This window comes from Ipomoea triloba, chromosome 1, assembly GCF_003576645.1.
Source record: "Ipomoea triloba cultivar NCNSP0323 chromosome 1, ASM357664v1".
Lineage (NCBI taxonomy): Eukaryota > Viridiplantae > Streptophyta > Magnoliopsida > Solanales > Convolvulaceae > Ipomoea > Ipomoea triloba.
In genome coordinates this window covers 30260996-30272596 of record NC_044916.1, presented here as the reverse complement: position 1 = coordinate 30272596, position 11601 = coordinate 30260996, and the positions used below count along the sequence as shown (strand labels likewise).

Genomic DNA, 11601 nt, shown 5'->3' with positions numbered 1-11601 from the left:
CTTTCCTTTTGTGATGCCTATAGATGCTGGGAAGTCAACTATTGGAGGCAGATACTGTTCCTTAGTGACAAGTAGATGAGCGTACAAATCCAGAAGTATGAGAAAGAAGCTAAGGATAAAAGTAGAGAGAGCTGTAAATCTTGCTTGATTTTTCTGTTCTACTTGGCTAAATTATTATTAATGGTTTTTGCAATCCTCTAATGGATGGAAGTTTTTATGGGAAAATTTTGTTTGACTTCATCCAGTTTCTAGGCCTCTCTCAATATTGTATCATCGATGCACTAGCTCCCAACTTTTTGCATAGTATGTAGCCATTTAGCTGCTTGTAATGTAAATAGAGCTTTTGGATAGGTAGCCATTACGTTTAATGAATAAAGGTAGGAGTCCTCTTTATGAATTACAGATGGCTTCGGATAATTTTGGATTTATATATCATGAAAAGACACCTCGGCATTATTGTATTGTGATTCACAAGTTATACAATTGTTCTAGTCTTCTCTTCTAAAATTTTAGATTCTCAAGTTGAGCTTGCAGCTTTTGCTCTTTTTAATATGCGAGGTTTGAAACCATTGTTATTTGTTTGTCTGGTTTGCAACAATAACAACTTACAAATGAGAAACTGAGAATAGGTGGCAATCCAGGCCAACTAGATCTGAATTTATTCTGTTTTGGATTAAATCACCTATGCAGAGGACATTTACAAGTTCTACAAGAAAGCTAAGGAAAATCACCTTCTATGATTTAGGGATCATTTACTAAAATGAAAAATGAAGGATTTCTGGAAAAATAGAGAATTGGAGAAGTGGAAGAATGGAAAATGGAAAACATTGGTGAACAGTTCTATGCTAACCTGGAGGTCCTAAAGATAATAGTAATAATAATAACAATAACAATAATAATAATCATCACAACAACAACAGAATAAGAGGCGAATAGGCAATAAAAATTAAAATAATAATAGAAGAAGAGGCAATAAAAAGTAGGGAAGAAGTGAGTCACCAAGCAGGTTTCAAACCTAGGACCTCCAGGTTAGCATAGAACTGTTCACCAATGTTTTCCATTTTCCATTCTTCCACTTCTCCAATTCTCTATTTTTCCAGAAAATCCTTCATTTTTTCATTTTAGTAAATGATCCCTAAATCATAGAAGGTGATTTTCCTTAGCTTTCTTGTAGAACTTGTAAATGTCCTCTGCATAGGTGATTTAATCCAAAACAGAATAAATTCAGATCTAGTTGGCCTGGATTGCCACCTATTCTCAGTTTCTCATTTGTAAGTTGTTATTGTTGCAAACCAGACAAACAAATAACAATGGTTTCAAACCTCGCATATTAAAAGAGGCAAAAGCTGCAAGCTCAACTTGAGAATCTAAAATTTTAGAAGAGAAGACTAGAACAATTGTAATAACTTGTGAATCACAATACAATAATGCCGAGGTGTCTTTTTCATGATATATAAATCCAAAATTATCCGAAGCCATCTGTAATTCATAAAGAGGACTCCTACCTTTATTCATTAAGACGTAATGGCTACCTATCCAAAACTCTATTTACATTACAAGCAGCTAAATGGCTACATACTATGCAAAAAGTTGGGAGCTAGTGCATCGATGATACAATATTGAGAGAGGCCTAGAAACTGGATGAAGTCAAACAAAATTTTCCATAAAAACTTCCATCCATTAGAGGATTGCTAAAAACCATTAATAATAATTTAGCCAAGTAGAACAGAAAAATCAAGCAAGATTTACCAGCTCTCTCTACTTTTATCCTTAGCTTCTTTCTCATACTTCTGGATTGTACGCTCATCTACTTGTCCACTAAGGAACAGTATCTGCCCTCCAATAGTTGACTTCCCAGCATCTATAGGCATCACAAAAGAGAAAGGTAAAGAACTAATTACAAGTGACAAGAGAATGCCAAATATTAGCTTGTATCTTACAAGTTACAATTTACAAATTTACCTATATATGTCCACAGAATTTTACTGCAAAGATGTTTATATAACAATAAGTATCTTGAAAATTACTACAAAAAAAATATACATGTAGTGAACTTACCAAGCATTAAATACCATGTATATCATAACCCATAAAGATAGAAATTGCATAATCACTTTATTCTTGTAATAACCAGATGCTCATTAAGACAGAAGTAGCATTTTCCTTCAATTATCAACTTGATAAACCGTAAACGAAAATGATCATCTAGAAGATTATAAAATATGTATACACACACACATGTAAACAGGGGAAACGATTCCTTACCAACATGTCCAATGAATACAACATTCAGATGTGGTTTTTTGTTGATTTCCTCCTCATCATTAGCATCATCTATAAATGGGTTTTTCTTTTCTTTTTCTGTAAAGAATATGAAAATCGATGAGCATAGTGAAGTCAAGAAGACAATATTTAATGCTATGATTCTTGGAAAACAAAAGACGTTTTCGCCGTCTTTTTCCCGGTCGAGGTCTATGATTTCGTGTTTTGACAACCTCTGCAACACTTCCTTAAATTTGTTTATCCACCTCGGCCTTTTGTCGGTGACCAGAAACTGTACTTCGCCGTCGAACTCCCGCGACGTTAGGTACAGGGGAATGAGCAGATCGGAGAAATCGTGGAAGAGGTTGCCGGAGTATCCTGCGGTGGAGAAAACAACCGCCGGGACATTATGGTTTCTGGTACAAGCTGGATACATAACTCAGAAACACACTAGTAACTCATGAAAAGAAAGTTTGAAGAAAACCCCAATCAAGAAACCACATGAGCAGTCAAGAACACAGCTCTCCAGCCCTAGATTAGGTGAAACGAGTCCAAAAATCGGAAAAGCAAGAAAATCAAGAAGCCCAAATAACCTTTATCAACCCATCAATCGAGAGAGATTATCAACCCAGATATATGATTACCTCCTCTATTTTGCTGTTGAACCACGGGTCTTGAAGCCATTCTTTCAAATATGCCTCGGAAAATCAAATCTTCTTCTTTCTGGGTATCTCGCAGTGCTTCCTCCTCCTCCTCTTCCAATTCTCTCTGAGATCTTTCTCTATATCTATAAGCCAAGGAACAAGCCGGATAATTTTGGGGGAAGAGAGACAGTGATAATATGAGGGAGGAAGCCGGGTTTTACAGCAGGCCCTATAAAAGAATAAGAAAAAGAGAGGCGGCGAGTGGCGGACTAGCGCGAGATATCATGCGCCGCGAGAATTAAATTTTGAACCACCGACTCTCTCAAGTCTCAACGGATAAATTAATCCGTTTTTTTTTTTTGAAAACCGATAAATTAATCCGTTAATCCAGAAAGTTTATTCATTTCTTTTTTAATTCTTCCTAACCAATTTTTAAAAGGTAAAAGACCGTATAAAACTGTTTTTCGAATCTTTATCCATGAAATATATCTGGTCAAGATTAAATATAATATTTGTACAAAAAAGTGTAATATTAATCATAAAAGATTGTATGAAACTGTTTTTCGAATTTTTATCCGTGAAATATATCTAGTCAAGATTAAATATAATATTTATACAAAAAAGTGTAATATTAATCATAATAAAATATTTATTAATTATATAGGAAAGTGCAATATTTTTACATTTGATTTAAAAGTATTACATTTTCAGACCCATTTTTAAATCCGTTCACATAGTTAAATTATTTTTTTTTTTTAATCTCCATAGCCTTCTATTTTTTATTCTTTTTTTTGTTTAAAGCTACTTTTTATTTTTTTAAATTTCTTTTAGATTGTTAAATTTGATTAAGCAAGTCAAATTTTTGGTTGATAATCTATTTTTCAAACACCCCACCATCATCAATTTTTTTTCTTCATGAAAAACAAAAAGGGGAAATTTTGGATGAAAGGATTGTGGTAAGTAATTTAATTTAATTTAAAAGCAATATGTAACTATCAAATCATAATTTAATGAAATTATTATAGTTGAATAATTAATGTTTGTTTTATGTTACATGGAAAATTGCAGACACTACAGATGCCAGATGGTGTACACTATGTAAATTTTGTGAATCGCATTAAGAAGACATGGTGTGATGGACTCAAACGAGAAAAAGTTAGTAAAATTAAACTCGTGACTATTTTTATTATTATGGATTAATTCAACATGAATATATTTAATTAATTTTTATTAAACGGTCTTTTTATAATAATGATAAAAGAAATTATAATTTATATTGTTTAAATAAAAATACAATGTCAATAACTTTGTAGTCAAGTGGCATGTAGTGATTCTCTCTAAATGATAGGTTATGAGATTAAGCCTCAATATGAATGTGATATACGATATTCGATGACAAGCTATGCATCTCGAAATGTATAATTACTCTATGGATTTTCACTTGAATGTAAGTATTCTTTTATGTTTTTAAACATTCTTTTATATAATTTTTTTGTTTTTGTTTTCTTTTTTTCCCAATTTTTCCTTCGGGTTCTTTTCGTCTCCGTTTTTTGGTTGTTTTTATTTTTATTTTTATTTTTTCAAGTGCCTTTATTCTCCTTCTTTACCATTAGTTTACTTTCTGATGCCTTAAAATTAATAGTTTTTTAGATGTAATTTTAGTTTTCACTGATTTTTTTTATCATTTGTAATTTTGTACTTAATATTTTTTAAATAACTTTTACAGGTATTTTTTTAGAATATCTAATTCTTTTACAATTTACGTAGGTGTATATTTTGAGTTTTTATTTTCTTTTTCCTCGTTTATCAATTTACATAGACGTATTCTTTTACTATAATTTATAAAAATGAGAAATCAATTATAAAAATAAATAATATTAAGAGTAAAAAAAAAAAGGTTAAAAAGGAAACATTATGATTTTTTTTACGTGCACTAATTAGATTTTTATAATAATAATAATATTATTATTATTAATATTAATAATGTAAAATCCCAGGAATATTACTCCTGGGAGTACATATATCATTTTCCTTTTGTATTATTAATATTAAAAAGTTAATTTGCAATAAATCAAGTCAAAGTCACTAGGTGAAATATTATATTGTCTCATCTATTACAATATTCAGTTAAACATGAGTGCACTTAAAACCCGCAAAAAATTACCAACTACCATGTAATGTAATAACACATCTGTTACAAATAAACCAGAAAGAGCACTGATTCAAAATGTCATTTAAGAGAATGATATTCACCTATCACACACCCCACATATGAGAAATACAACGTTTTAATGCACACAGCTTTTGATTTTACCAAAAATATTCTACTATCTCAATGCTACTAACTTTTGTTTTGGTTGTTTCCAGAATTCCGGACCCGATTCTGCTGCAAGCAGTAACTATTAAAGATCAGTTAGGAAGTAATATATTGTGAATGCATCAGCAACAACTGAATTGCATCATTTATCCCTGGATGCATGTATTATATTAAATTACTAATGTAAGGCAAGAGAGATAAAAGTTTGCTCCCAATCCGCTACATAACTTTAGCATACCATAATTTTGAGACTGCAAATATTCATATCCTCAAACAGGATAATCATTTTTTTTGAAGTGGCTCCATTAATTGTTAAAACACAAACATGCTTTCTTTTTGTATAAATCAGATGAGTAAAGAAATGCAAAAGGCCAGTTCAGTTATAGGGAATCCAGTTGATGTGAATCTCGGGAACAAACAAAATAATACTACAGGCGGCAAAACCGCAAAAGCAGACCAAGCTAGATACCCAGTTTGTCATGATGAGATGGCATTAGAGTTCAGGAAGGCCCAGGCTACCAATGTAGTAAGTGTTTTCTTACTTGAATTCTGGTGTCTCGAACACACGGGCGGTCCCGTCAATTGAAGCGGAAACAAGGAAGTTCCCATCTGAAGATGCAGCCAGTGATTGAATGGCATCAGAATGCCCACTAAAAGTTCTCACACAATCTCCTGAAAGGCTATCCCATACCCGTACTTTCCCATCAACACAACCCGTAGCCACATATCTCGATGTGCCTAACCACAACAGGCATGTGACTCCTTCCTGCACAAATTAAGGATTAACAAAAAGATCATCTAAGGGAGGGATATTGTGAGCATTTAGTTAAACCACCGTGAACTTTACTCATACAGAAACTGATGCCAAACGCAAGAATAATAGAATCATATAAATCAGTTCATGTAGTTGGAACAAACCTCATGTTCACATGTGCATCGAGGCAACGAATGTTGTAGATCCCAAATAATGAGCTTCTGATCCATGCTTCCAGTTGCAGCCCAAGGAGAGCTGCCAAGAGTGTCATTTCAAGTTTAACCAATCATATTGAAGTCTATATTATTACTACTACTAATATGAAAATAAGGCCATAATGCATACCCAAGATATGCATAGAACAAAGTTCAAGATTCTTTGCCAATCATAGAGTGACATACTGACATTTATAAATTTATTTTTTTAAACAAAGTAGGCTTCTATGAAAAGAAATTAAGCAATCCTGCCTCATCATGTCAACTATTTAGTTCAACTAATGAGAAAGTATGACTGTGTCTGGTCATGTTTAATCCGCAACTACTACTAATATTTATTGCAATTCAACCAATGAGAATGTATGGTTTTGTCTGGTCATGTTTAATCAATTACTACTACTAATATTTATTTTGAGGTGTTAAATCTTGTTTTTTCCTTTTCATTTATTAGACAAATGAGCAAAACATTCACAAAAGCCTAGAGAGATAGAGAGCAATAGGGGTGTCAAGACTAGGCTGCACCTTGCTGAAAGTCCAATACATTCAATTGAATCTGAATGACCATTCAAAGAACTGACAACCTGAGGAGAAAAAAAAAAAAAAAGGAGCACGTATTAGTTATTCTAGAACATGACTTCAAAAATCCTATTCATATGAATAAATCAAAATTGGAAGGGAATGAAGGTTCCAGTGGTGTTATCATGGTAGGACTCCTAACCTTCCCCGTCTTGATGTTCACAATGTGAGCAGAGCCGTCTTTTGAACCCGTGAGAACAAGTGTTGAATCTTTGCTGATTGCCAAGCATGTCAGCCCCTCTGTGTGATATGGATGACCTAGAATGGTAAAGATTTGTTATAATTACCAATCAGCTAACAAATCATTGGTCAATCTCGTAACAAGGCGTCTCAACTGCAAGAGAAATTAGCCGTTTGTTGCTCCTAATGATTTACCCACCTCAGCCATCACAAATTCACCACAACTCCACTGGAAACTATTTTTGAAACAAGAATTCAATATTCGCACCCTAAGGTAGTTAGAATTTGTTTTCATAACACTTCTATAGAAGGTCCTACATACTTGGCACTGATTTTAGTTTTATTTTTTAAATTATGGATTATTCAAGTACATTTACTTTTCACTCACTCAATGCTCTTGACAAATACTAATAAGATCTACCTCTCACAACATGAATGCTTTCACTACTCCGTGGGTTCCAAATCCTCAAAGTTGCATCATCTGAGCCAGTACAAATCGTTTTACCTTTGGCAAGAAAGGATAAAACATCAGAGTTGCACTTGTAATATACTTGACCAAATGGAAACAATAATAAATTTCATATAACAAAATGAGAGTACCATCAGGTGTGAAATCACCACAGGTCACACTTTCTGCATGACCTGTAAACATATTAAGAGAAGCACCCTTCTCAGCATTCCACATCCAAACAATACCGTCCTCTGAACCAGCCAAGATCAATTTCCCTATTGGATGCCACTTGAGCCACTGAGAAACCACAACTCTCAAGATTAAAAAGCTAATTCTGAAACACAGAAATTGTTACAAACAATATGAAAGAAATTTCACCTCAATTCCCTTATCAGGACCTTCAAGTGTGCACTTCAGATTTCTGGAATCTACATCCCAAACTTTGATAAGTCCATCTAAGCTTCCAGACGCAAGCAGATGTCCATCAGAACTGAAGGCTAAACTGGATACTGAATCCTTGTGACCTGCAACAAGATCCCAAAATACTTCAGTAAAGAAATATCAAATAACAACCATTATGATGATATGATGAAGGCAAATGCATATTAACAAAGTTGGCAAGTATATAAAGATGCTAGAAAATCAAACAAAGGTATAGAATCAACAGATTGGCATGTACCTTGTAACTCAAAAGCAAAATCTCCTTCACCAATTCTCCACATAAATCCTCTATCATCTCCACCCCCTGTTGCAACTAAGGTAGCATCTGTAGCCGTAGGGCTGCAGCATGCAGCGTAAAGTTCACCTAAAAATGTTGATTCAGAAGCATTCATAATAAGAAATAGTCACATAGCTTAATGTACTACAAGACAACTGATGTTGTACAAAGTGTAGACAGTGATGGAGACTCCACCATCAAACCCACAAATCAGCCATGCTGAGTGTGGACATTAAAATGAGCACCAAAAAGAAAGAGAATAAGAAACAAAGAATGAACACCTCAACCTCCTAGAATGAAGTCTCTGCCAGTTCATAGTCTACTTCTATATAAAGCTCACATTTGAAGAACATGAAGTATACCAGGTCAACCAACAAATGCAGAGAAATAATGACTCCATAATAAACATAAAATTGCTAGAGGTCTCTCAAGTTTTTTGCAGACATAAAAAAAGTTCAACTTCAATTTAGATATCACTGGTTAAGAAAGCTACAAAGTTAATCGCAGTTGGTATGCCATTAGTTGGGCTTGTGTAGCTACATGACTTCCGATGAACATTTAATTCAATTGTGATGGAAAATATACTAGAATATTTACATAAAGAATGATGATCACTTCATAATTATATATTTAGTTCAGATAGGTGAAAACTATAATAATGAGCAGTTCTGTAATGAATGGCTCATAAATGAAACAAGAGCCAGTGCTCATTGCATAATATGAGGTTACATTGAAACTAATAAGCAGCTAATTTAAACTAATAAGCAGCAAAGTAGCCTACCACTGTGACCTGTGAAAATATGCACTGAATCATCTTCTTCATCTGAAATCATCATGCCAAATGGATCCAGTTTAGTAATCAAGTAAAGAAAACAAAGTAAAAATGCAGCAAATGAAAATCACACAAGTATAAAATCTGAAAGCGAAACAATTGGATAACCACAAAATTGAGTAAAACTAAACATAAGTTCTTTTTAAATGCAACACCTACTGCTCCTTCAATACCATCATCTCCATCTCCATCTTCATCATCAGCATCTGGAAGCTCTATTACAATACATAACCACTTTAGTTCATCAACCATTATTTCAGAACAGGAAAAAAAGTGAAAAGAGATTGGATACAAGGGAAAATTTTACCTTCTTCATCCACGGGGATTTCCTGTATGATATCGCTTTCATCAAGGAACACATCCTCGCCGTCGTCATCTTGTTCTTCGTGGCGGTAAGGAGAGCTAGAGTTCATGGTTTAGCCTATGCAATGTTGCGCCGTATTTAGGAGTGCGCGAAGTTCTGGCCACCGCTATATATATAGGTTAGGTTGTAGTTACCAAAAAATATTAAAAAACTAGAAACAAATAGAAAAAGTTTAAAATCTTTACAAAAGTACATAACTAATTAACTACATAAGTTCATAAATCCATAACTCCGTTACATCATTCAAACATTCCAACATTCACATAACTAAGCTGGAACAGTAGAGGATACATAATTTTATAAAAAAAAATTAAAGAAATAATTTTTTAATAAATTAATTAATTAAAAAAAAAAAAAAAAAAAAAATTTTTTAAAAAAAAAAAAAATAAAAAAAAAATTTTTTAATAAATTAATTAATTAAAAAAAAAAAAAAAAAAAAATTTTTTAAAAAAAAAAAAAATAAAAAAAAAATTTTTTAATAAATTAATTAATTAAAAAAAAAAAAAAAAAAAAATTTTTTAAAAAAAAAAAAAATAAAAAAAAAATTTTTTAATAAATTAATTAATTAAAAAAAAAAAAAAAAAAAAATTTTTTAAAAAAAAAAAAAATAAAAAAAAAATTTTTTAATAAATTAATTAATTAAAAAAAAAAAAAAAAAAAAATTTTTTAAAAAAAAAAAAAATAAAAAAAAAATTTTTTAATAAATTAATTAATTAAAAAAAAAAAAAAAAAAAAATTTTTTAAAAAAAAAAAAAATAAAAAAAAAATTTTTTAATAAATTAATTAATTAAAAAAAAAAAAAAAAAAAAATTTTTTAAAAAAAAAAAAAATAAAAAAAAAATTTTTTAATAAATTAATTAATTAAAAAAAAAAAAAAAAAAAAAACTAAATACTTTGGAGGTTTTCCTATAGAAATGGGCTGCCTTTTTCTTTACAAACTGCAGGAATTATAATAAGAAGCATGTTGCCCAAGTTCCCTGCTCATATGAAAGCAAGAATTTATAAGTTATCAACCAGGCTCTAAAGAATTTTGATGATTTGAGAAATTATATCATATTTGAATGAAGCAGTGAGTTGAAGACATTATCCATTTACTTGTGAAGTTTTTAGAAGAATTATTTACAGTAATTTTTGGCCTATAACAATTTCACCTTACTCTAGCAAAAAATGGAATTGAAGAAGCTGTTCTCTAAATGCACCAAATTCTTGGCTGTACATTAGAGATGCTAAATAATCACATCTTCACAAGCTATGGCTTGAATAAAAAAAATACAATCTGTTTCCAACAGAATAGCACATGACAAGTTAAACTTTGGGCAGTAATGGTAGCAATAGAATTGTAGCTTGTAATCAACACAAAACATACATTGTTTAAATGCTTCCTTGCTTCCTCTAAATCCTCTCCAAGCCAATCAAAACGTTCCAGCGCAAGATCTGATCCAAACACGTATAACATAGGTCATCTATTAAAAAAACAAGTATAAATTTGATAAATAAAAAATTTGTAGAAAATTGGGGGGAGGGGGGGACCTAGTATGAACGAAAAAAAAAACAAAAAAGACTGACCTGCTGTTGAAGTCCTAGCAGCTGTTGAGTAGCAAATATGTTCTGTGGTTAAATTCAATCAAAATCAGTCTAATTATAAAAGCATTTAAACTGACCTGTATAGAGAAATTGCCATCTTTCAGTTGTGCAACACAAAAAGATTTTTAATTTTTTTTAAGAAGAAGCTAATTAGCAAAGAGAATTACCAGACTCCTCAAGGAACCTATTGTTCTTACAAATCCAAATCCAGAGCCGCTGTGCGCACTGGTGGTTCTACGGCTGTGCGCGTGCGCCTGTGCTTGTCGTGGACTCGTGGTCGGCTGGTTGGCGGTCGCTGCTTCGCTACTCGCTGGGAGAATCAGAGGGACTAGGGAGAAATGGCAGAATAGAGAATAAGGAAATTAGGGGCTAAGGGATTTAGGGTCGGCTGGTCAGCTGGTCGCTGCTTCGCTTAAGATAATAATAAGGGGGTCGGATGGAAAATAGTTTTCATGAAAAATGTATTTTAAAAGTCTAGGGAAATGTTGTTTTATGTTGTATGAAAAATATTTTTTATTGGAATTGAATTTCTTAAAGTTAAAGGAAAATACTAACCTAATGGGTAGTTCAAGTGTCAAATGAATAATCCGGGTTCGATTTTCACAAGTGATGATTCCCGCTCTCATGTCTCTCGAAGCGAACATACGGACGGAGAAGGACCTCGTGAATTTACCAAAAAAAAAAAAATCTTTACAAAGGGATTG

The 11601-nt window shown here is 32.2% G+C and overlaps 2 protein-coding genes across 7 annotated transcripts in view; both read right to left on the bottom strand.

Moving 5' to 3' along the window:
* The window catches only part of LOC116002222 (chromatin assembly factor 1 subunit FAS1-like), a 12260-nt gene extending 9089 nt beyond the window's left edge, over positions 1-3171 (bottom strand). Inside the window, exons 1-3 of the mRNA XM_031242312.1 lie at positions 2907-3171; positions 2266-2640; positions 1750-1861 (exon numbers count right to left, since the gene is read on the bottom strand). Of these exons, the coding sequence (XP_031098172.1) occupies positions 1750-1861; positions 2266-2640; positions 2907-2946 (527 nt within the window). The 5' untranslated portion in view covers positions 2947-3171. The remainder of the gene's footprint in view (positions 1-1749; positions 1862-2265; positions 2641-2906) is intronic.
* Positions 3172-5100: 1929 nt separating this feature from the next.
* LOC116030559 (angio-associated migratory cell protein) lies at positions 5101-11292 on the bottom strand. 6 transcript variants are annotated; one of them, XM_031272866.1, is made up of 14 exons: positions 11065-11292; positions 10880-10974; positions 10680-10747; positions 9257-9419; positions 9105-9164; positions 8899-8940; positions 8079-8204; positions 7778-7923; positions 7549-7696; positions 7370-7453; positions 6911-7026; positions 6715-6773; positions 6142-6232; positions 5101-5989 (listed from the first exon to the last, which is right to left on the bottom strand). In XM_031272866.1, exons 4-14 carry the CDS (start codon positions 9360-9362, stop codon positions 5762-5764), a joined length of 1206 nt encoding a protein of 401 aa, XP_031128726.1. In that variant the 5' UTR covers positions 9363-9419; positions 10680-10747; positions 10880-10974; positions 11065-11292; the 3' UTR covers positions 5101-5761. The 6 variants fall into 6 exon arrangements, with proteins under 6 accessions (XP_031128726.1, XP_031128742.1, XP_031128708.1 ...); XM_031272882.1 differs by having other exon boundaries at positions 9257-9409; XM_031272848.1 differs by having other exon boundaries at positions 10880-10921.
* Between the last annotated feature and the right edge of the window lie 309 nt (positions 11293-11601).